General features: G+C 49.5%; 1 protein-coding gene across 1 annotated transcript; it reads right to left on the minus strand.

Annotated features, from left to right (window-relative positions):
* Nucleotides 1–936: 936 nt before the first annotated feature.
* On the minus strand, nt 937–2,992 carry LOC117867741 (C-C motif chemokine 3-like). The gene is made up of 3 exons (XM_034752985.1): nt 2,834–2,992; nt 2,380–2,494; nt 937–1,231 (listed from the first exon to the last, which is right to left on the minus strand). Exons 1-3 carry the CDS (start codon nt 2,904–2,906, stop codon nt 1,144–1,146), a joined length of 276 nt encoding a protein of 91 aa, XP_034608876.1. The 5' UTR covers nt 2,907–2,992; the 3' UTR covers nt 937–1,143.
* Between the last annotated feature and the right edge of the window lie 21,259 nt (nt 2,993–24,251).

A 24,251-nucleotide genomic window follows, 5' to 3' on the forward strand; every position in this document is an offset into this window, starting at 1 on the left:
CCAAAGAGAAACTGCTGAGCTCCAGTTCATTTGCAAATTTGACACCATCAGCTCAGGATTAAACAAAGACTGTGAATGGCTATCCAACTACAGAAGCAGTTTCTCCTCCCTTGGTGTTCACACCTCAACTGCTAGCAGAGCACCTCACCCTCCCTGATTGAACTAACCTCGTTAACTCCACACTGATATATACCTGCCTCTGGAGATTTCCATTACTTGCATCTGAAGAAGTGAGGTTCTTACCCACGAAAGCTTATGCTCCCAATACTTCTGTTAGTCTCAAAGGTGCCACAGGACCCTCTGTTTCTTTTTTCATAGCTTGCAGTTCTGCCAGTTGCCAGAGGTGGCAGTATGGACCCAGCAGCTGCCTAGGAGCTACCCAACCTGGGTTCCAGGCCTGTGGCTCCTCCCACCTCTTGGTTCTCAACTGGGGGTCCTGAGTCGTGGGAGGGGGTGTCATGAACAGGAATCGGGGTCACAACCACCCTCTCCTTCCCATGTTGCTAAGTCAGGGAGAGGGCCTAGTATTGAAAAGGTTCAGAGCCAATGTTCTAACCACTAGGCCATACTCCCTCCCCCATCTTTGACTAGAGCTGTTCACTCGTGTCACCAAGCCCTGGCCCCACACTGCTCCACTGCAGGCAAATTTCACCCTTGTTTTATAAATATAACTTGGTTTTTCAACCTTATCCCTTTAACTTCCAGCTGTAAAAGGTTGGGGTTGGATTATTTTAATTGGAAATTGATATCGCCAGAGGTATGCTGCTGAGACCCTCATCCCCCCAGATCAGGGATCACACCTGCAAAAGCTTCAGAGAGACAGCCCGGAGCATTCAAAGGTGCGCAGGCCCAGAGATATTTGTAAACACATCAAATTTTATGATCTTGAATCCTAAATCCTCATTAACGGGCACAGCCGAATATTTCAATTGCCTTTTTTTATTTTGTTCAATCAAAAAAAAAATGGACATTGATTTAACTTAAACACAAATAATTTAAATATAATAAATTGTTGTTCTAGTTCAAAAATAAACATTACAAATAATATATTAAAATAAATTCTTTGTGGGAGGAGCAATTGCCTCCCGCGACCGCCAGGGGCTTTCGGGATGGTCGCCAGCAGCTGTTGCCGTCAGGGGCTCGTCAGTTTTGTTTCACGTGCTTGATGTACTCCTGGACCCATCGTGTATTGGGATCGGAGCAGACTTCCCGGCCTTTTTTAGTGGTAAAGCTGCAGAGATAAAAACTCGGTTCAGAATCTTCACAGGGAGAAGAAGGAAAGTGGATCCCCTGGGACACAAGCTACGGCAGAGCAGATCGTGGACACCAGATGGATTCTGTGTTGGCCAACAACACTGAGCATTTTTAAAGAATAATCAACCAATGAGGACTCTGCTTTTTTAAAGGTGAAACCTTCGCTGAACCCTACTGTGGAGAAGCTGATCTGTGACTGGCTGCTGCACATGTCAGGCCTATTGTCTCAGCCAATCAGAATGCAGCAGGTCAATAACGTTACAGCGAGTGCCTGTCACTCAGCTGTAGCACCATCCCCCAGACAGAAGGATTTAAGCTGCCTCCGACCTTGGATATCATGGGGATAAAATCCCACTGTCACTGGATCAGCGTCTCCAGCTTTGACATTACCACCTGGGCCTCACCCCAGCAGGTGACCTTACCCTGGTGCAATGTCCAGCCCTTGACATAAGGGACATCCTCCTAAATTCTGGTCCCACTGAGCCACTACCCTGGTTCCATGCATATCCCTTCTGCGGACTCACTTCTTCCTCCATGCCCATGCAATGAGTATCAGCGATCATCTAAAATGGTGCGTATCCCTAATCTGAGTGACCCCGGGGGATCACTGCTGCAACCCTTCTTCTTCCTCAGTCTGTCCCCTGCCCACCTTTTGTTACTCTCACTAGTGATGTGCTTGCAGGTTAGATCCGCAGCAGGTGTAGCTATGCCCATTTACCCCAGCTGTGGCCCCGTCTGCCCCTACTGGAATGCTCAAGATACCCCGGCTTTCTTGCTGCCCGCTCAAAGAGAGCTGCATGAAAATGCTTTCCCAACCCCCCGCTGCTGAGTTACTCGTGGAACTGAAAGCAGTGTCAGTCCCAGATGCAAGAACCCAGAGCAAGGGCTCAAGCATGGGTCTGCAAAACATCAATCTGTCCTAGTTCTCTGTAGCTACCTATTGTAGGTATTTTGAAGGCCTCTAGAGGCCACAGGGGAATGTGGAGAACTTTTGAATAATTGTCTTTTATTAAATGCCTGACATTTGTATTACAAGAGCCCTGCAGATTCCCTCCCCCATCCGTTCATCCTATAGGGTTGTTTCTCTGCATGAACATAGAACATCTGCCCGAAAATCATACTCACATTACAGCCGGCAAGGAGCACTTGCTGCTGGTGTGCTGGTACTTCACCACAAGGCTCCGTGGGATTGGCTTGGAAACATAGCTGAAGCAGCAGGAAGTTGGGGTGTTGACGCCATCTGGAAGGAAAGAAGAGACTTGCATGATTCTCTAACCCATCGCTGACGGTGTCTGAGGATCTGAAGGCTTCTCCTGCAGTCCCAATAGGGTTAGCTGACCCTCAGCTCCACCCCTTGCTGTCACTGCTCATGGGCATCTCAGAGAAGGAAGACCCCTGAGATACTTCAGCTAGACCAACTGAAGTTTATGGCTGTTTCATGGGCTCCCTCACTACAAGCCTTCCTACACCTGAAACCAACCTTGACATAGTCTGAACTGCTGTGAGAGTGAGAGTGAGAGTGAGAGTGAGAGTGAGAGCTCCGAGCGCTGCAGAAAGGCAGCAGAGAAACAGGACTTACCAAGCTGAGAATGGGCCTGGGAGCAGAGGGCAGCGATGAGGAGAACAGCGAAGGCAGCCACACAGACCTTCATGCTTCTGCTGGGTGAGGAGGAGCGGCAGCAGCTGAACAAGAGCAGGAATTCTTGCAAGTTCTCCTCCTTTGTCTGATGCTGAACCACACGCCTTTGTGCCAGCTTTATACAGCAGCATTTTAGGGAAACACATACATCAGACCAAGTAAGTGATGACACACAGACCCAAATTTTGCTGAGTTGAGAAATCAAAGAGGAAGTTGAAATCTAGAGTGACTCTCAAATTCCATTTCGGTGTTTAGGTCATCAAAAGTCCTGGAAAAAAAGGACAAAGGAAGCGAGGACATGAGTCCATCGTGGTAACGGTGGCAGGTTTGTCTTTGAACTAACACACCTGCCTTTGTGGGGGAGTAGGTGTGACACAAGACTCATAATGAAATCTGAAGTCTTGAGTCCCTAATTCAAATCCAGCCCAGGTCATTGGTGACTGAAGGTCATTACCTTAAGCTTCTGTGGACAGGAACCTACTGTCTGTGTGAAGCTCGTTGGGGAAGGGGGTGTCTTTTTCTTCTCCACTGATGGGGATTCCACAACCTCCCTTGGAAACCTGTTCCAGAACTTAACTACCTTTATAGCTAGAAAAATTTTCCTGATATCGAACCTAAATCTCCCTTGCTGCAGATTACGCCCATCGTTTCTTGTCCTACCTCCAGCAGACCTGGAGAACAACTGATCACTGTCCTCTTTGTAACAACCCTTAACATATTTCACGACTGTTATCCCATCCCCCCTCAGTCTTCTTTTCTCAAGGCTAAACATATCCGTTTTTAAAATCTTTCCTCAGACATCACATTTTCTAAGCCAGTTATTATTTGTGTTGCTTTCCTGGGGACTCTCCAATTTGTCTACATCTTTCTTAAAGTGTAGTGCCCAACACTGGACACAGGACTTCAGCTGAGGTCTCACGAGTCCGGAGCAGAGCGGGACAATTACCTCTTGTGTCTTACAACATTCCTATTCATACATCTCAGAACGATATTAGCCTTTTTTGCAACTGGTTCACATTGCTGACTCTTATTCAATTTGTGATCCACTATCACCCCCAGATCCTTTTCAGCAGTACGGCCACCTAAGAGTTATTCCCCATTTTGTAGTTGTGCATTTGATTTTTCCTCCCTAGATGTAGTACTTGGCACTTGTCTTTACTGCATTTCATCTTATTGATATCAGACTTTTCCAACTTCTCAAGATCATTTTGAATTCTAATCCTACCCTCCAAAGTGCTTGCAATCCTTCCTGGCATGGTGTCATTGCAAATTTCAGAAAGCATATTGTCTCTCCATTGTCCGAGCAGGGCCGGCTCTAGCATGCTTGGGGCGGGACTTCTCAAGGGGCGGCATTCCTTTTTTTTTTTTTTGCTTCTGCGGCAGTGTGACGAACTGGGCCTGTTCTCACTGTGGTCTGTGCCCACCGCTGCCACCAGTTGTCACGGAGTATTGGGGGACTCAGGGCCCTGCACCCCTGGTTTCCTGCGATTCACCATGACTCTCAGCCAGTAAAGCAGAAGGTTTATTTGTATGACAGGAATACAGTCCAAGACAGGTCTTGCAGGCACAGACAACAGGATACCTCTCAGTTAGGTCCAGCTTGGGGTCCCAGGGCATCCCAGCCCACCCCCCCTTTGGGGGGTCAGAGCCATCTCTCCCTCCCAGCCATCTCTCCAGCTCGCTTCCCACACTCTCTTTCAGCCACCCCTCCCACAGCCTTTGTTCAGTTTCCCGGGCTAAGGAGTCACCTGGCCTTCAACCCCTTCCTGGGTTCTCATGTTACACATTCAGGTATGCGCCCTCGGGCTGTCTCCCATCCTCCAATGCAGACTATCCCAGCCACCCTCCCCTGTCAGCATTCACAGACCACAGTGAGAACAGGCCCAGTTCGTCACAGGCAGCACTCCGGCTTTTTTTCTTTTTTCTTTTGGCTTGGGGTGGCAAAAAACCTGGAGCCAGCCCTGTGTCCGAGTGGTCGATGACCATGTTGAACAGCAGTCCACCAGTAGAACTGAAAATATTCTGTTTTCACTGAAAAATTTCAAGTTTTCATCAAAAAACCAAAACTCTAAATTTGCTTGCAAGGCGGGGAGGGAACAAAAGCCGTTTCCCAGGCAGCTCTACCAATCGCGCTTCAATATGGAACAGTGATATTCCGACGGCTGCCTGGTGACCCTGTGTGAAATGAGTTAAGGGAGGGGCCCAGCCCCATTCCTGGTGGACAAGAGCCTGCATCGCAGGAAATACAGTCACAATTCACACTTTCTGGATGGCAGGTTCGGCAGAGAAGCTGAGGACTGAATCGGCCACGTAGACTGGTTCTCCTCCCAGCCCGAGGTGCACTTTCTGCCGATCAGGGTCAAAGGCTCCTTGGTGAGGCAGTTCTGGGACTTGCCCGGCAGCTACTCATCCTGTGCCTATTCTGGGCACAAGCAAAGGATTTAGGGCTATCAGTCCAGCACCTTTATTTTTAATTTAATTAAACCTCTGAATGAAACACAAGGGACATGAATAGACTTTACCTGCCTATGAGTTGTACTGAGGCCATCAGTGCTGACAGGATAATGGCTGGATGCCAGCTGATTAAAGGCACAAGCGCTAGAAGACTGGCAACATCCCTGGTTTTCTGTCCCCTTGTGGCGCTGACGTTGGAACGAGAGGCCGATTGGCGGGCTTCGAACTGACCCGTGAACCCGCTGGCTTCCATCGCCTGCCTTTCAGCCCTGGAGCTGTGGGACTCGGGTGGCGGTGACCCGGTCTGATCTTCTGGCTGACAGCATGGAGCTAGGGATTCGGAGTGCTTGGGCTTTGATTCCATTTAGGGCTCTCTGGCTTTCATGCCAATTCCTGGCCTTTTTGTATTGGGGCACACCGATGGATTTATCCCCTTTGAATTATCTGCTGTATTTTAATGTGCAGCTTGGCTCTGAAAGGGGAAAAATCCGCATTCCTGGCTTCCCAGCTTAGTGTCTCTTGGAGCACAAAGAGTTTTCTGAGTGCAGGTCCTGCAAACTCAGCCTGCGATCCAAGAGAAGTGCTGGGCTGCCAGTGTGCAGAGATCCTTGCCTACCATGCTGACCAATACTGTCTCCTTGTTGCCTTGTTCTCCCCCATCTGCCTGTATCCAGCCATTGTCTCTTGTCTTGTACTTAGGGCAGGGACTGTCTTTTGCTCTGTGTTTGTACAGCACCTTGCACACTGGGGCCCTGGTCCAGGACTGGAGCTGCTAGGCTGTTTAGTGATACTGATACTAATCCATACGGATGGGTTCTTTCCGTGTTAGCCATCAGCATCCCCAGTAATAAAGGTCTTGTCATCAACTCTGCCCTCTGGCACATGATTGCCTTCAGTACAGAGGGCAGGGGGGTAACTCTGTGGAACTGAGTATCTCGTTCTGTTGCCATGCCGGTCTCTCTCTCGCAGCTGTATTGCCTAGGAAGGGTTAACAAGAGTGAAAAACAGGAAAAACTCATTTTAGTCACTGATCTTTGAAAAATCCCCAGTCTGAGTCTGATACAGCACCAGATCTGCCAGGCAAGAAAGGGCCCCGTGCACAGTTGCTTTAAGTGTGTAGTTGGTCATTTCTATTTCAGCCAGTCTCTTCTTATGCGCTTGGTATCGTTAAGGAGACAATTTGTATTTGATGGAGGCGGAGTTCAGTTTTGGGGAGTTTGGGGGTGGGGGGAATTCATCAATAGTAAATGCTCTGTGCTAATAAAATTACTCCGGATAAAGGACAGAGGAAGGGAAGGAGCTGAGTTTCTCAGCTGATCTTTAAATGTGGCTAAATTTGATCTAGAGGCTAGAAGTTGAAGCCAGACAACTTCAGCCTGGAAATAAGATGTACATTTTTACCAGCGAGAGTAATTAATCACTGGGACAACTTGTTAATCAGGACTGGATGTTTTTCTGAAAGCTCATCTCTAGGAGCTATTTTGGGGCAGTTCTCTGTGAATTCTTGGAAGGTTAAAACCCCTCGCAGAGTCACTGAGAGATTTCTCCTGACCTCAGAACTTCCACAGGCATGGGGCTCGCAGGCAGGAGATGAGCTGTAGGCTGAGGAAACGTCACATGCTTTTCAAATAACCTCTCCTGAGCTCATGGCGAATCAGCTCTGAGGACAGGAGGCGGCTCGCCAGGTGCCAAGACCTGTGGAGGTTTGGACGGGAGAACATGCCATTGCTCCCGCCGCCTGTCCGGGCCTCCACTGCTCTCCCCAGGCGTGTCAATTACAGCAGGACTTGGGGGTGGACACGGCAGCACCGGCTCCAGTGCCACTCAGCAAGAGCAGAGCTGGTTGAGTCCCACCAAAAGCTGGGATGCTCATGGCTGGGAAACCGTGCAAGAAATCTGAGAAGCCTGACCGTGCCTGAGCACCAGGAGGTCTCCCAAGGGGAGAGAAGGACTCTCTCTCTGGGGACGGGTCGGCAGGCGGGTGGGGAGTGGGGAGGGACTCTGTGCAACGGAGTAAGTGATGGGCAGGGGACCCGGCCTTGTTCTTCTCCCTTCACATCTGACACGCTTTGGGGTCTCCCTGAGCACGACACAGCCCTGGCTAGGAAATTCCCAAGGCATAGGAGTCAGCCAGGGCCCCAGAGCCAAGCCCCATGCCAGGATCATCAAGGCTGGGTGACTCTCCGACACGTACAGCCCAAGTGCTGCGTCTCTCCTGTTCAAGACCCATCCCTGCCTAGGGAGGCCACAGGAGCAGAAAAGATGACTCTGTGGTTCCCAGATCCATTCCATGGCTGGATCGAGGAGCACAGTCTCGTGCAACGGCCTGTTCAGCGGTGGGGGGAATCTCAGGTAGCTGGTGCAGGGCCATTGTCCCAAAGGATCTCACAGGAACGCAGGACTGCTCATTGCTATTCCAGACCGCCCTGTCCTATCATCCCACTCAGGGCTGGTAGCCAGTGCTTCCACGGGGACAGGGGACATGCTGTGCTCTTGTTATTCCTAGAGCACAGAAGTGCACGTGGAGCAAATTCTCGCACTTGTAGGGCAGGGAGCATCTCTTGGGAGAGGCGAGTTCCCGTTTCACGTTGCGGGAGGGCCAGCTGCGTTCATTGGGGGGAAGGAGACCCTGCCCTGTGTACTGGCTGGAGGCAGCTGGTTGTGGAGGTGGTCCAGGGGAAAGAGTAGAGACATGGCCACCAGGGCCTAGCCCCCTAACCACTAGGCAGCACCCTCAGCGAGCACCATCCATCACAAAGGCCTCTGCCCCTCTGGCATGGCTGCAGGAGGGGAGAGTCTCGGGAGCTAGAGATGGCTGATGCCGCCCATGGTGCACTGCAGCCTGCAGAACCCCTCCTTAACCCCCACGGATGTGACTCAGACTTCCTCAAACTGCGACCGTTTCCTATCAGGAGAATATCTGGCCTCATCTGGCTCTGAGTCTAGTGCTCAGACAGAGCGACCCAAGCACCGACCCCACTGCATCCGCAGGCGTGATCCCCTCTCCCCCTATTCCAGGCTGAGCAGAAGTTCTCCCCAGCCTCCACTGGGAGCGCCCCAAACCAGCGCAGGTCTGCCCAATCACTGCCTCACGGACAGGTCTCTGGCTGACACGGAGTCACTGCTCCATAGGATGGGTGTGGGTCGGAGGTCACCATTAGTCACCTTGCTGACAGCAGCAGTTCCCCAGGCACCCCTCGCAGGTAGGGCCATCCGGGGTGTAACACCAGGTCTGAACCAGACCTCTGGTCTCCCCCAGGTCTGCAAGAGGACCCAGCTTTTCCAGGCGAGTAACTGTGCAAGGGGCCATGAGAGAGGCAGGAGACAGAGATAGGAAAGGAAAACCACCCTTATTATTTATTAATTAGAGGCTAGTCGAGGACCAGAACCCCACGGTGCTAGGTGCAGCACAAAGAGACAGTCCCAGTCTCACCCGATGTTTAATTACAAACTCAGAATTCACGCCAGGCGGCTACGAACTCTTTCAAGTGAATCTGGGGCTTGAGTCACGAGTGACTCTGGTTCAGAGGGGGTGTGGGGCAGTGATCAAAGATAGGAAATCAGTACACACATGGAAAAACAGGGAGGTTAGTGGCAATGAATATACATTAGAAGTTAGGAAGGGCAGGCAGGCAGTAAGGGCTTGTAAGTATCAATGAGATATCAGTGGCCAAGCGGGCTAAGGACAATGGGGAGGAAGTTTTTAAAATCTGTCAGGAACAAAAGGAATCCTAACAACTGTAAAGGTCCCTGGCCAGACGGAGATGGTAAAATTGTCTCTAGTGATGGAGCCGAGGCAGAAGTTTTCACTGAAGATTTCTGTTCTGCATTTGGAATTAAGCTAGGTACTGTATGTGTCTCATATAACGACGATGAAATATTTTCCATCCAAATGGTAACTAAGGAGGATGTTGGACAGCTTCTATGAAAGTGAAACATTTGCAAATCAGCGGCCATGGATAATTATTTATTATCTGTCATGCTGTATCACTTGGAGACCCACACGTGGGCCAGGAACCCACTGTGCTAGGTGCAGGACAAAAACAGAACAAAAAGACATTCCCGGCCCCGAGGAACTCACCATCTAAGTATATAGACACCAGATGGATACAGACAGACAGGGGAGAACAAGCCAACAAGGAGACATTATCGGTCAGCATGATAGGCTGTGGTCTCTGCACGCCACATTTGCACGCAAGAGGTTTAAAGGAGTTGGAAGTTTAAAGTAGCTCAGAGTATTTGGCCTTCCAAAGAGAAGTTGCAGAGGTGACTTGTTCATGGTCTATAAGTGCCTCCACCTGGTGATGATTTCTGACAGCTGAGGGCTCTTTAATCTAGCAGACAAAGGCAGAACAAGGTCCAGTGTCTGGAAGCTGAAATTAGAAAAAGTCAAATAGGGAATAAAACTCAACGTGTTAACAAGGAAGGGAATTAATCACTGGAACAGCTTCCCAGGGAACGTGGTAGATTCTCCCGCACTTGGCGTCTTTAAACCAAGAATGGATACCTTTCTAAAACCAGTGCGCTGGTGCAACAAACAGGTACTGGATTCAGTGTGGGAATCACTAGGTAAAATTCAAATTCTTGGGCCTGGGCTACGCAGGAGGTCAGACTCAGCAGTTCTCCAACTTTTCTACTGGCGACCCCTTTCCTAAAGCAAGCCTCTGAGGGCGACCTCCCCCCTTATAAATTAAAAACATATTTTTATATTTAACACTATTTTAAATGCTAAATGTATAACTCTATTGTTTACAATGAATTTCCCTTTTCTCGCCTCTTTTAAATTAAGACTAAAATTTTAATTGAATTATTGTTATAAGCAGAAAAGGTTTTTTTTTTAAATAGTTACTGTTTAATACAGGGGATGCGAAGAAACTTTCCAAATCGCACTTTTCCCAGCAGACTTTGCACTCCATTGCAACCCTTACTTCTGCGCTGCTGCTGCTGGTGGCAGTGCTCCTTCAGAGCTGGGCAGACCCCCACATCATAACCTCAAGACCCCCTGAGAAGTCATGACTCCCAATTTAAGAACCCCACACTAGATGATCATAATTGTCCCTGCCAGCCTTAAAATGTATTGACATGAAACCCGAAGACACTCAATGATCTGGCTCAGTACAGACTCTCCGCAGAGTGAAAGCAGAGAAGTGAAACTGCTGAGTTAGTCACCGCACCGGGCCTTGCACAAGTTGAGCAGCTGGTAACTGACACTGATCATTCATAAAAAGGAAGCCGGGGCCTCATGACTGCCTTTCCCCAGAGAGCAAAGACCAGCCAAGCAAAGTCACCGCAGGCTCATCCCGCAGAATGTCATTAAAACTTTTGCGCTTTGGTGAATGCCGAGTGATTTCTCATTAAGAATCCAGGTGGCTGTCTGGAACAGGAGAACCCTCCACCAGACCTCTTGCTGCCTTTGAATTTAGACATCTAAATGTGTGTGCACAATGAAGGAGGGATCCCTGCCCCAGGAGGGGATACCCACTGGGCAAGAGATACACACGTTTCAGGATAGGCTCATTAACTTGACCCTATATCAAGAAGAGCCCTGTACCCTCAGTCTGAGTGAAAGAAACAACGAAACCAGCACAAAAAATAAATGCTCCCGGAGAGAGAGCACAGTGTGTGTGTCTCATCTGTCTCACAAATTGGCAGCTCTATAGAATTTAAAGGTACAGCTCACAGAAAACGAGGTCATGGCAGTTACCAACTAGATGTACCCCGCTGTGAAAGACTTACTCAACTGGAGCCCTCTCTAAAGCATTTCCTCCTCTGTTGCCAGCTATAGATTTAGTCCGAGATACCTATCAATATTTGATGGCACATGTGGTGACCAGATGAATTAAAAAGAAACCAGGGCAGAGATGCACAGCCTGTCTGATCAATGGCAGAAGTTATGCCAGAATATTGAGAGATCACATTCAAAGATCTTTCACGGGATGGAATGTTGGCACTATTTCAGCAGGAAATTATTTTTTGGGCCTACTGGGTACACAAGCCCAGAGCTAGCTGGTGTCATTTGATGACATTGTGGCAGAGCCAAAGATTTCATACATTCCCCCGACAATGCCCAGCTGACAAATACTGTGGTGATGAAAGGGGAAACTGAGTCATCTTGATTTCAGTTTTCTATCCCACTGATCACTATGTGGGGGAGGTGATATTCCGGAGCTGGTAAAAATTGCAGCATAAAAGGGAAGCTTGTGCGTTTGTTTCATGCGGGTGCAGAAGAGGAGGCTCCTTCACCCACACCTTGTATCCCTGTGCTGGGGCCGATCACTGCTAAGGGAGGCAGTGCCTGCGTATGGCTAGCACCGGTGCTCTGGTAGTGAGGACTGCGCCTTTAAAGGCTGAGCGTCCCAGACGGAGAGTCTGAGCAGGGCACGGTGCAGCCGCTGTTGTTAGCTCGTGTTGAACACAGAATAAAGGAGAGATTTTGCCCGCACTTTAAGCACTGAGTGATCCCTGTGCACCACCGATGATACTGTTAGTACCATGGAGAGAGAGCTCCTCATGCAGTCAGAGCAGGATCAGTCCCTAGAGACATGTGTCTTTGGGACTGTTGCATTTTGTGCAGTGATCTTTGCCGCCTGATCCCACATCCCTTCTGCTTTTCATGCTGAACAGATACTTTTCTTTAACCACATAAGTAAGCCAAGGGGGAACCCTGGGCTGTGCTGAGTCAGGGCAGATATGAGCCATTGCGATTATAAATAGCAGGTTTCAGTGAGGAGAAACAAGAAAAGCTCGTTAGGGAAAAGCCTAGTATTCCCTGGGAACTGAAAGTGCTTTGGACTCGTCATCAATTTATGAATGAATTGAAGAGTGTCTCTGTTGTCCATGCCATGCCTGCCCTGCCCTGCTGACTGTGCGTGCCTCTTGCTTACTCTGTGCCAGTGCCAGTGCCCATCACCCCCATCCCTGCTGCTTTCTGACAATGCCATCTGCCACGTGCCACGCAAGCCCCACACGTTGTCCCCTTATCCCTGCCAGCTCCCACTGAGCCTTTCTCCCTGCAACCGCAACCACCATACCAATGCCAACTACACAGGCACGGCTAGATCATCATAGACTCATAGACTATCAGGGTTGGAAGGGACCTCAGGAGGTATCTAGTCCAGCCCCCTGCTCAAAGCAGGACCAACCCCAACTAAAACATCCTAGCCAGGGCTTTGTTAAGCCTGACCTTAAAAACCTCTAAAGAAGGAGATTCCACCACCTCCCTAGGGAACCCATTCCAGTGCTTCACCACCCTCCTAGTGAAATAGTGTTTCCTAATATCCAACCTAGACCTCCCCCTCTGCAACTTGAGACCATTGCTCCTTGTTCTGTCATCTGGTACCACTGAGAACAGTCTAGATCCATCTTCTTTGGAACCCCCTTTCAGGTAGTTGAAAGCAGCTATCAAATCCCCCCTCATTCTTCTCTTCTGGAGACTAAATAATCCCAGTTCCCTCAGCCTCTCCTCATAAGTCATGTGCTCCAGACCCCTAATCATTTTTGTTGCCCTCCGCTGGACTCTTTCCAATTTTTCCACATCCTTCTTGTAGTGGGGCCCCCAAAACTGGACACAGTACTCCAGATGAGGCCTCACCAATATCGAATAGAGGGGAATGATCAAGTCCTTCGATCTGCTGGCAATGCCCCTACTTATACAGCCCAAAATACCGTTCGCCTTCTTGGCAACAAGGACACACTGTCGACTCATATCCAGCTTCTCATCCACTGTAACCCCTAGGTCCTTTTCTGCAGAACTGCTACCTAGCCACTCGGTCCATAGTCTGTAGCAGTGCATGGGATTCTTCCATCCTAAGTGCAGGACTCTGCACTTGTCCTTGTTGAACCTCATCAGATTTCTTTTGGCCCAATCCCCTAGATGGGCTCCAATCCGGGGTCCCGCTAGCTCGGTATCCAATCTCCCACAGGGGGCAGCACCAGAGCCTTCAGAGACAGATGTAAGCCCAGCCCACCCTCATTGGCAATTGTGTAAGAACCTGCCCCAGGGGAAATTCTTTCCCTACTCTGGCAGTTAGAACATAAGAACATAAGAACGGCCATACCAGATCAGACCAAAGGTCTATCCAGCCCAGTATCCTGTCTGCCAACAGTGGCCAGTGCCAGGTGCCCCAGAGGGAGTGAACCTAATAGGTAATTATCAAGTGATCTCTCTCCTGCCATCCTAGGGACACCATTCCTTTCCCATCCTGGCTAATAGCCATTAATGGACTTAACCTCCATGAATTTATCTAGTTCTCTTTTAAACCCTGTTATAGTCCTAGCCTTCACCACCTCCTCGGGCAAGGAGTTCCACAGGTTGACTGTGCACTGGGTGAAGAAGAACTTCCTTTTATTTGTTTTAAATCTGCTGCCCATTAATTTCATTTGGTGGCCCCTAGTTCTTATATTATGGGGACAAGTAAATATCTTTTCCTTATTCACTTTCTCCACATCACTCATGATTTTATAGACCTCTATCATATCCCCCCTTAGTCTCCTCTTTTCCAAGCTGAAAAGTCCTAGCCTTTTTAATCTCTCCTCATATGGGACCCATTGCAAACGGGTTAGTGGCTGGTTTCTGCCCGGAAGCATGAGGGTTTATCCTGTTTAAAAAATAAAATAAGCATTCACCTACTTTAGGTAAGTGGGGCTAGTCTTATTATCCATGTAAATGTCTATGTGTTAAGTTCTTGCCTTCAGTTGATCTCTTGTGGCAAGAAGTTCTGCAAGCTACTTATGCCCCATGTACAAAACTTATGTCTTTCTATCTGTTTTAAATGTGTTGGCATTAAGTTTCATTGACTGCTCCTTTGCTCTATTATTACATGGAAGGAAAAAATGGAGGGCCTCATTTACCTTTACGACACTCTTCATTGTTTGAATTACTGCTACCATTTCCCCACTCGTCTGCTCTGTAAACTAAGCAGCGCCTGTCTTTTCAGTCTTTCCTCTCATGGAAATCACTAATCACTTTCGCTGCCTGTCCCTGACCCCGTCTCTCTCTCGCTGCGCCAGCCTTTCCTGAGACGGGGGGACCGGAGCTAGGCACCATGGTCAGAGAACGTCACGCTGATTGACGGAATGGCATTATGATATTGTCAGTATTATTTTCTCTCCCATTCTTTATGCCACCTCGTAATGTGTTTCCTTTTCTGACCGCTGCCGCACACTGAGGGAAGGTTTTCGCTGAGCTGCCCACGGTGATGCTCAGGGGTAACATGCCTCAGTGACTCGGGATGCTAAGCCCCTGGGGCAGGCCACTTGTTGCCATGGCGCCGCCTTGCCTGTGGGTGCAGCGATGCGACGAGTCATTTGCCTGCTGGTGGGTTCAATCCTTGCATGAGGGAAGCTAGTTCCAGAGGGTCAGATAGTGCCTTACCCCTCTCGGGAGAAGCAGTCAATACCTAGGATCAGCCAAGGGGGTCTCCTGGCTTCCCGTGAGTCCATGTGTCGAGGTCCCTATTCATCTTAGGGGTTGGTAGGGGAGTCCGGGCCCACCCTCTCCACTGGGTTCCAACCCCATGCCCTGTGGCAGACCAAGTGCTTTACCACCGCTTCCTCCCAGTCCCCTTCTCCAACACAGCCAGGGAAGGCATTAAAATAAATCAAAGGTAAATCACAGACCTTCTGAGTGTCCCGAGCCCTTTCTCCACAGCAGGCCTGGTACAGTCCCCGGAGCCACAGGTCCCAGGCAGCTGGACCTTCCGTAGTGCTCCCTCCAAGGAACTAAGGGCGTAGGTCTACTCCTCTGCACTGGCTGCCTTCTGAGGAGTTCTGGTCCCCTTTCCACCTCCTTCTCCAGCCCCCACATGCTTTGCAGGTGCGGCGGGGTCGGGCTGCCTGAGCCCAAAGTCACTATTTAACCCCTTCCTTTCCAGTGCAGGGTTTTTACTCTCCATCACAGATCTGTTTTCTAGGGTGACCAGGGAAAATTTTCAAAAATGCCTGAGTGCTTTAGCATCGTATGCCCCATTCTCTAAAGTGACACATAGACACATAGGAACCTAAATGTCATTGAACGTCAATGGGACTTAGGCACCCAAGTCACTTAGGCCCAGCTCTACCAAGGTGCCTAACACCCATGGGATCTGAGCCTTATGCTCTTTTGAAAATTGTACTCCAGCTTTTTTCCTGAGCAGTGATAGTTCATTTACTATACAGCTGAGTAGTTCAAATATTTCCTTCCAGTGTGTACTTGCCAGCACTGGATTTCATCGACTATAGTGCTGCCCGTTCACCTAGCTCAGATCTCTCTGAACTTCTTCAGTCTTCACCAGCCTTGATTAACCTAAATCATTTTGTGTCATTGGCAGATCTTTGCCCTTCACCATTCACTCTCTTTTCCAGATCACTGATAAATGTATCAAACCACAGGGGTCTTAGCATGGATTCTAGTGGCACCTGCTGTTAACCTTGTGCCATGTTAAAAATTATGATTTATTCCTAATCTTTGTTTTCTGTCTCCTAGCCAGTTTCTGATTTACAAATGAACTTTACCTCTCCCCTTCCCAGGGCTACATTGTTCCCTTGTGAGCCCCTGTTCTACCCTGTTCTAGGTAGGTACTTATCCCGCATTCGTCACCAGAGGATCTGAGTGCCTTTCAGTCGCACATGAAGTGACATGGCTCACAACTGTCACATGTTTGCTCTCTTGGAGGCCACTTGTCAAAGTCTTTCAAAAGTCCATTAAAGTATGTCTGCTCATTCCCCTGTATTCGCTGTTTTGTTGGCACGCTCCAAGAACCCTAGCAGATTAGAGAGGTGTGATTTTCCTTTTCAGAAGTCCAGGTAGTTCGTCCTTACAGTCGCATGTTCACACGCATGTTTAGAGCGCTACTGTCTAATGTTTCACCCAGTTTTCCTGGTAATGTACCAAGACTCACTGTTCTGTAATTCATGACATCACCCAAGCCCCTTTTTACAAGCTAGATTTAAACAGAAAGCTGGTTTGAACCTTAACTATACCAAACCCGGCACTCTGCTGTAATATAACATTTGCTGCCCTCCACTATGAAGAGGTGTGGTGACAGTGTGGTTAAGGTGCTTACCTACCTTCCTGAAGATTGCGGGGTTCAATCTCACACTGACAAAGGCCATGGCCAGTTCACCCAGCTGTAAAATGGACTCCTGGTCCCCCAGGCTAGGGCAGTTGAAAGCAGGCAGATGTGACGCTGGCCACAATACTCCCTTGTGTATGTTGACTATGGAACTGATGAGTCATTGGCTGGGGGAACTTTGAATATAATAGCTGGGTTTAATGACTGCATGTTTTTGATACCTGCTCGGCCACTTAGTTCTGAAAGTCCTTCAAAACACTTGGGTGACCCCTTCAGTTTTGGGGTCTGTTGCTCTGTAGTTTATCGGTTTCCTCCACAACCTCACTCTCCGATAGCTTCTCTTCTTTACTACCAGAAAAGAGCAAGTCTCAGGAAGGTGTCTCCCAATGTCCTCCATTCGCAATGTGCGGACAATACTGCCTCCTAGCTCAGGGACCCACCGATTCTCTTGTGAAACTTTCTGCTTCTGATCTATATAAATCATTTCTCTTTTGTTTTTGTGTCCTTAGTTCTTTGCTCTTCAAATTCCCTCAGCCCTCCATATTTCCATCTCACATCTGACCAGCCACACTTTATTTTGCTTTCTATTGACTCCACTAGGGTAGGATCTCCATTTTTGAAGCGATACCTGGTTAGCTCGAATAATTTCTTGAATCCCCTTGCCTTCCTATTTCCTCTGTGTCAAGGCTCGCCTTGTGCGCGGCTGTCATGGTTGCTGTGGAGAACTTCAGGGATGTCTATATTATTTTTATGAAGAATATGCGTGACTCAGTTTACCCACTCACCTTTGCATTGTGACCTACTAGGACTGGAAGGGTTAATTTAATCTCTACGTGCAGGAATGAGAGGTAGGTGCAGAAATGGCTGGGTTGGTATGAGTGAACTAGCAAGAACTGGCAATATATGGATGGAGCTACCTTAGAATACAATGAAGGATCAACGATCGGACAGTAACTTTAACACCTGGCAGCCAAGGGAGGGTGAACACAGTGGGAACAGAGGATTGAGGTGTCAGAGCAGGTAATAGGAATTTGGCTGCCCAAGGCAGGGGGGATGGAATCCTGGACACTTCGGGTGAGAGAGGCGGGTACTGCTACCAGCATGGACATGTGGATAAGTTTTGCTTTTCCAGTGTAAGGTAAGGACCTTACCCACTGCATCCCAGTTGGCTAAAAGATGTTGACTTGGTTTGGAAAGTCTGCCCTGGGGTCACTGCAAATGTCTGCTGGCTGCATTGCTCCCAGGAGAGGTAAGTCTCTAACGGAGGTTCATTCTCTTTTGGACCCATCTGAAGGAGCCGTGCTGAGAAGCAGGGGGGCTAATGCCAGCGACCCAGTCTCAAGATAGTGGAGCTGCAGAGCTCACCCTTATAAAGAGCGGAGCCCAGGGCCTAGCACTAAAGGGGTACCCTCCCAAGGAGACTGTGTAAAGACTGAAGGCACAGCATGCCCTGTGGATCCATGCCAGCTGCCCAAGAAACGTCCATGTCGATTCTAATGGCATAACTTCACTTTAGGGTCTTTTGAATTAACTTCCTCCTTTTCTTGGAATCTCCCCTTCTGAATTTACTGACACAGTTCTGTGGTTTGGTATCCTTCCTCCAGCCAGGATGCTGAGCTGAATTATATTTTTGGTTCAGTATTACATACTGGTTCAACTGCAGTTTTTCCTGTGTTGCATGGGTCACTTTCAGTAATAGCCCTTCTCTTGTGAGCTAAACTTCCAAGAAGCGATCATTAAGCTGTTGCATAATTGTGTCTCTAAACCTTCCCCTTTTGTGACATTATCCGTTTGTACACAGGCCGTTGATGTCCCCCCAGGATTATTATGTTATTAGACTAAATTCCCCCTTTGATCTCTCTCAATATTGTTGTCTCTTTGGCCCAAGCGTGTTAGCCAATATTTGGGGCCTTGAAGTGTTCTTTCCGTTAGGAGGAGAAATTGATGAGATGAGTCAGGTCTTGCCTTGGTGGAATCTTGTCCATTTACAAAGAATGTATCCAGAGCCCTGTTTCCATGGGCACAGTAGAAACAAATAGCAACAGGCAGTTTTTGTGCTCAGAACTCCTCAAGTCTAGCCCTACAGCCAGTTCTGTGCCCAAGAAGCCCAGTCTCTCTGCGTCTTCTCAGGGTTCTACTCACAACTTCTTCTCCAGGCTTTCTTCGGGCGTTCTGCTTCCAACACTCAGAGCCTGCAATCCCAAACTCCTAGCCCCTGCCCACATGGCTTAGCTCTGATCTGCCATACAGCCCTGTTGCCTTGGGCGATCGCACCCCGTTGTTTCCAACTACACCTCTACCTCAATATAACACTGTCCTCGGGAGCCAAAAAATCTTACTGCGTTATAGGTGAAACCGCGTTATATTGAACTTGCTTTGATCCACCAGAGTGCCCCCCCCCCCCCCCGGAAAACTGCTTTACCGTGTTATATCCGAATTTGTGTTATATCGGGTCGCGTTATATCGAGGTAGCGGTGTATCTTTACAAGACAAAGGAGCTTAATTGCTCCTTCCACTCAGCCTGAAAGAGAGCACCCTGCACAGCTTCGGCTTTAACCAGTTCTGTGTTTGGTTTGGATCAAAGACTCATTTGATGGCAGCCACCAACACCTTCCGGCATAACGCTGTTCTACTCCGTAGCCAGTCCCTGATGTGGAGGCCAGTAGCATAACCCCACTTGTACACTGGGATTTCTTATGACTCAGGATTTGTAACCATACAGATATTACAGTATGGCCTTTCCGCCCCACATTATCCCCGCCATTTGAAGCTGCTCATATACTCAGCCCCCAACATTTCCAGTAGTGCCTGCAAGGGAAGGAGGAGCGTGTGCGTGCTATTGAGGTGTTGGGCATCACTCACAGCAGGCAGAGGGGAGGGTGTGTAGTGGGGGTGGCATGTACCTCACCTCTTCATGCCCTGATTTTCAGAGGGTTACTTGGAGCCATTCTCCATCTTCGGAAAGTGCAACCCGAGCTCTGCATTAACAATGTTTTGGAGCATTTAACATACTCGCATGGAGGCTAGGTGGGCTGCTGCGGGATTACTTGCAGCAGGTACCCATAGCTCGTACTGCGATACGAGGTGAGGGACCTGCCCCCAAAGGACTCCGGGCCCCACTGGCTCTGCTCTGAGTTATGTGGGTAGTGCCGGAGCACAATGTGCTGGCCGGGTGGGCATAGCAGTCTGGTAGCAGACATGACAATGCCCGACAGGGCAGGGAGACGTGGGTGATGTCCCAGGGGGCTTCTTAGGACAAGGGTCCTGGGGTGATAACATCTGGTCACTCAAGGGTGGATGGAGCAGAGCAGATGAACTGGTTGTCTAGCCAGGTGTAGCCAGCTACCCTACATGGGACTAACTAAACCTACCCTACATGGGACTCTGCCTTAGTGAGAACATGGCCTGAGAGTTTCTCCTGCTGTCTCTATGGGCTGTGTCCTAGCCAGGCTCTGTCTCATCTAGGAGAGAGGCTAGCATGTCTGTCAGGGGGCCAGGCTGGCATGTCACTCACAGCAAGCAGAGGGTAGGGTGTGGTTAGGGCTGGCGTGAACCTTACCTCCATGTTCCCCGGTTGTCAGAATACAGGTGCATTCGGCATTCTGGAAGGGCATAGGACAGCCCTATGCAACTTTATCTCTGCGAGAACAAAGCTTTTGGGCAGTGAATAACCTCCGGCCCAGAGACAAGGGACTCAAGCAGGGAGTTATGGGGGTGTGGGGAAAGAGGGCCAGGCCATGGCAATAATCATAAAGGACCCAGCATGTAACTGTGGGTATGTCCACACGGCAGTAAAACACCCGCAACTGGCCCACGGCAGCTGCCTCAGGCAACAAGGCCATCACATTGGAATGTAGACTTGGAGGCTCAGGTGAGCGGCTGGGCTCTGGATCCCACAAGGGGGAGGGTCCCGGAGCCCGGCCGCCAGCCTGAGCCCAGACATCTCCGTTGCAATTTCTATAGCCTTGCAGCCCGAGCCCTGCGGGCCCGAGGCAGCTGACATGGGCCAGTCGCGGGTGCTTTACTGCAGCGAAGCCTTATTGTGGTTGCAGGAACAAGCCATCCCGCTGTGCAGAACGAATAGCAAATATGGCAGGCGACCAGCTTGGCTAAACAGTGAAATCTTCGGTGAGATTAAACACAAGAAGGAAGCTTACAAGAAGAGGAAACTTGAACAGATGACCAGGGAGGAGTATAAAAATATTGCTAGAGCATGCAGGGGTGTAATCAGGAAGGCCAAGGCACAATTGGAGTTGCAGCTGGCAAGGGATGTGAAGGGTAACAAGAAGGGTTTCTACAGGTATGTTATCAACAAGAAGGTCAGGGAAAGTGTGGGACTCTTACTGAATGAGGGAGGCCAGCTAGTGACAGACGATGTGGAAAAAGATGAAGTACTCAATGCTTTTTTTGCCCTCGGTCTTCACAGACAAGGTCAGCTCCCAGACAGCTGCATTGGGCAGCACAGTATGGGGAGGAGGTGAGCAGCCCTCAGTGGTGAAAGAACAGGTTAAGGACTATTTAGAAAAGCTGGACATGCACAGGTCCATGGGTCCAGATCTAATGCATATGAGGGTGCTGGTCCAAGGGGCCGGATGCAATGCTTCCAAGGGATGGTGAGGGAGTTGGCGGATGTGATTGCAGAGCCATTGGCCATTATCTTTGAAAACTCATGGCGATCAGGGGAGGTCCTGAACGATTGGAAAAAAGCAAATATAGTGCCCATATTTTAAAAAGGGAAGAAGGAGAACCCAGGGAACTACAGACCGGTCAGCTCACTTCAGTCCAAGGGAAATTCATGGAACAGGTCCTCAAGAAATCCATTTTGAAGCACTTGGAGGAGAGGAAGGTGATCAGGAACAGTCAACATGGCTTCACCAAGGGCAAGTCATGCCTGACCAAGCTGATTGCCTGCTATGATGAGATAACTGGCATTGTGGATATGGGGAAAGTGTGGGTGTGATATATCTTGACTTTAGCAAAGCTTTTGATACAGTCTCCCACAGTATTCTTTTCAGCAAGTTAAAGAAGTATGGATTGGATGAATGGACTGTAAGGTGGATAGAAAGCTGGCTAGATCATCAGGCTCAACGGGTAGTGATCAACGGCTCGATGTCTAGTTGGCAGCCGGTTTCAAGCGGAGTGCCCCAAGGGTCTGTCCTGGGGCCGGTTTTGTTGGGATGGATTGCAGTCTCAGCACGTTCGTAGATGAAACTAAGCTGGGGGGAGAGGTAGATACACTGGAGGGTAGGGATAGGATCCAGAGGGACCTAGACATATTGAAGGATTAGGCCAAAAGAAACCTGATGAGGTTCAACAAGGACAAGTGCAGAGTCCTGCACTTAGGACGGAAGAATCCCATGCACTGTTACAGACTAGGGACCGAATGGCTAGGAAGCAGTTCTGCAGAAAAGGACCTAGGGGTTACAGTGGACAAGAAGCTGGGTATGAGTCAACAGTGTGCCCTTGTTGCCAAGAAGGCTAACGGCATATTGGGCTGCATTAGTAGGAGCATTGCCAGCAGATCGAGGGAAGTGATTATTCCCCTCTATTCGGCACTGGTGAGGCCACACCTGGAGTATTGTGTCCAGTTTTGGGCCCCCCACTACAGAAAGGATGTGGATAAATTGGAGAGAGTCCAGCGGAGGGCAACAAAAATGATTAGGGGTCTGGAGCACATGACTTACGAGGAGCGGCTGAGGGAACTAAGGTTACTTAGTCTGCAGAAGAGAAGAGTGAAGGGGGAGTTGATAGCAGCCTTCAACTACCTGAAGGGAGGCAGACAGGCTGCAGTTTGTCTGTCAGCACTTCTGAGAGCAGCAAGGACCTGTATGAACCCATCGTGCTCCGCGATTGGACTTTCTTTGGAATGCTGGGTCTGCCTTTGAAAGGGAAAAGGTCAGTGGATGAGATGATTCAGGGACTATGAGGAGTGGCTGAGAGAACTGGGATTGTTTAGTCTGCAGAAGAGAAGAGTGAGGGGGGATTTGATAACAGCCTTCAACTACCTGAAGGGGGGTTCCAAAGAGGATTGAGTTCGGCTGCTCTCAATAGTGGCAGATGACAGAACAAGAAGTAATGGTCTCAAGTTGCAGTAATGGCCTCCAAGTGCTTCAAAATGGATTCCTTGAGGACCTGCTCCATGATTTTTTTGTTTGGTGGGTGTTCCCCAGGTGCAAACACTTGTGTAATTGATCTATAGTCAATATTCCTAACTTTAGATACCAAAATAATAGATGCATACAAATAGGATAATCATATTCAGTAAATATAACCTTTCCAATGATATCTCACAAGACCCATTTTGTATAAAATATATCTTAGATATACTGTAATCATATCATAACAATATTTCTATAAAAAATATGGGGTGTAGTGTCACACCCTCCCTTCTCTGCCAGTCCCTTTCCCTCCTTCTCGTGGGCCCCCTGGAGCCTTCCCTCTTCATGGCCCGCAGTCAGACCCCCACACAGGTAACTACCTGGGCCGTCTGGCCAGCAAGGGCTGCAAAGCGCAGGGCTGATGGGGGGAAGGGAAGATTCTCTTCCCAAAGCAGGACAAAGTCATGCCCAGGAAAGCCTGCAGGCCAGCCAGTTCTGAAAGCCACTGGGAGCCACTCGCCACTGGGCACGTTCCTTAACCAAACAGAAGCATTAGTGGCCCTTGTATAAACACAAACCCGACACACACGGGGAGAGGGGACCCTCCCCACCAATGCCTGGCACCAGGGCACCCTCCCTGCCAATGCATAGCTCCAGGAGGGCCCAGTTCTCACTACTTGCCTCACAGCATCACCGCACAATAGAGAACTTCCTCCACTGCCCCCTCCATCACACCAGATAGCAAGTTGTGTCCAGCATATGGGAGAGAACCAAGCCAAATGGGTCAGGAGGGGCACAGGCCCCGCAGGAAGACCAGGGCCAGTAACGGGGTGGCCTGCCAGGTGACCTGGGGCCAGCCAGCCCTGGTCAGTTTATCAGACCCAGCTGGGAAGGAGTCAGGTGATGCCTATAGAGAACTGAGAGAGCTTGGGGGCTGAAGTAGGAGTGACAGGAGGGAGGTGGGCTCTGGAGCAAGGGGACGGGATGGGTGATACAAGACTGACCCAAATGCAGGTCAGTAACTTTGGATAATGACTTGCTCTGCTAGAAGAGAGCCATGCCAGGGCTCTGGGTCTCCTGTGATCACAGAGGTCAGTGTAGAATTAGGGTCACTTTGTGGCTGTACAGAATTCCTGTCCCTGGAAGATCACACCGAATGCCCCAGGCTCCGGGGCGCTGGGGGGAGGGGGCGGGGAGGCGTCAAGGCTCATGGTCCTTGAGTCTCTGCCAGGGGAGTCAAGCCATTTCTTCATTACCAAGGCAGAGACCCTTGTGAATTACAGCCAGTGCTGTCTGTATGGCGCATGGATTCCTTTGTGCGTTCAGAGTTAGCCTGGACTGACTCTCTCCTGAGGCCTGGCCTTACATTAGCGCTTTAGCCACTCAGGCAGCTACATCACCGCAGCTACGCTGCTCCAAACCCCTACCACTGATGGAAAAAGTGCCTTGCATCGGTGCTGCTTACCCTCGTTTTAAGCCCTAAATGTACAGCCCACATGTGTCCTGTGACCGTATAGCTCTCTCTCCATGCTACATATATTTACACCGGGCTCTGTGATCCTGGAAGGACGGTAGTTGTAGGAGCCCCACGGAGCAAGACACACATATCGTCACTCTGTCACCAGCAGGCCCCTACGCTCATCCCGTGCACTGGTTATTCTGTTTGTTAGCTGGTTGGTTCCACTGCAGGGGGTTGTGCCTTTCAGAGACCCAGCAGGGGCACACAGCAGGGGCACACACCTGTGGCACTCCCGT

Source organism: Trachemys scripta, chromosome 18 (assembly GCF_013100865.1).
Source record: "Trachemys scripta elegans isolate TJP31775 chromosome 18, CAS_Tse_1.0, whole genome shotgun sequence".
In the NCBI taxonomy this organism is placed as follows: Eukaryota; Metazoa; Chordata; order Testudines; family Emydidae; genus Trachemys; species Trachemys scripta.

Excerpts from the sequence above, each read along its gene's own strand:
- LOC117867741 (XM_034752985.1), bottom strand. The coding sequence starts at position 2,906 with ATGAAGGTCTGTGTGGCTGCCTTCGCTGTTCTCCTCATCGCTGCCCTC. Across the intron at positions 2,495-2,833 it reads CCAGGCCCATTCTCAGCTTG|ATGGCGTCAACACCCCAACT; the intron begins GTAAGTCCTGTT and ends CTTTCCTTCCAG. Across the intron at positions 1,232-2,379 it reads TGCTCCTTGCCGGCTGTAAT|CTTTACCACTAAAAAAGGCC; the intron begins GTGAGTATGATT and ends TTATCTCTGCAG.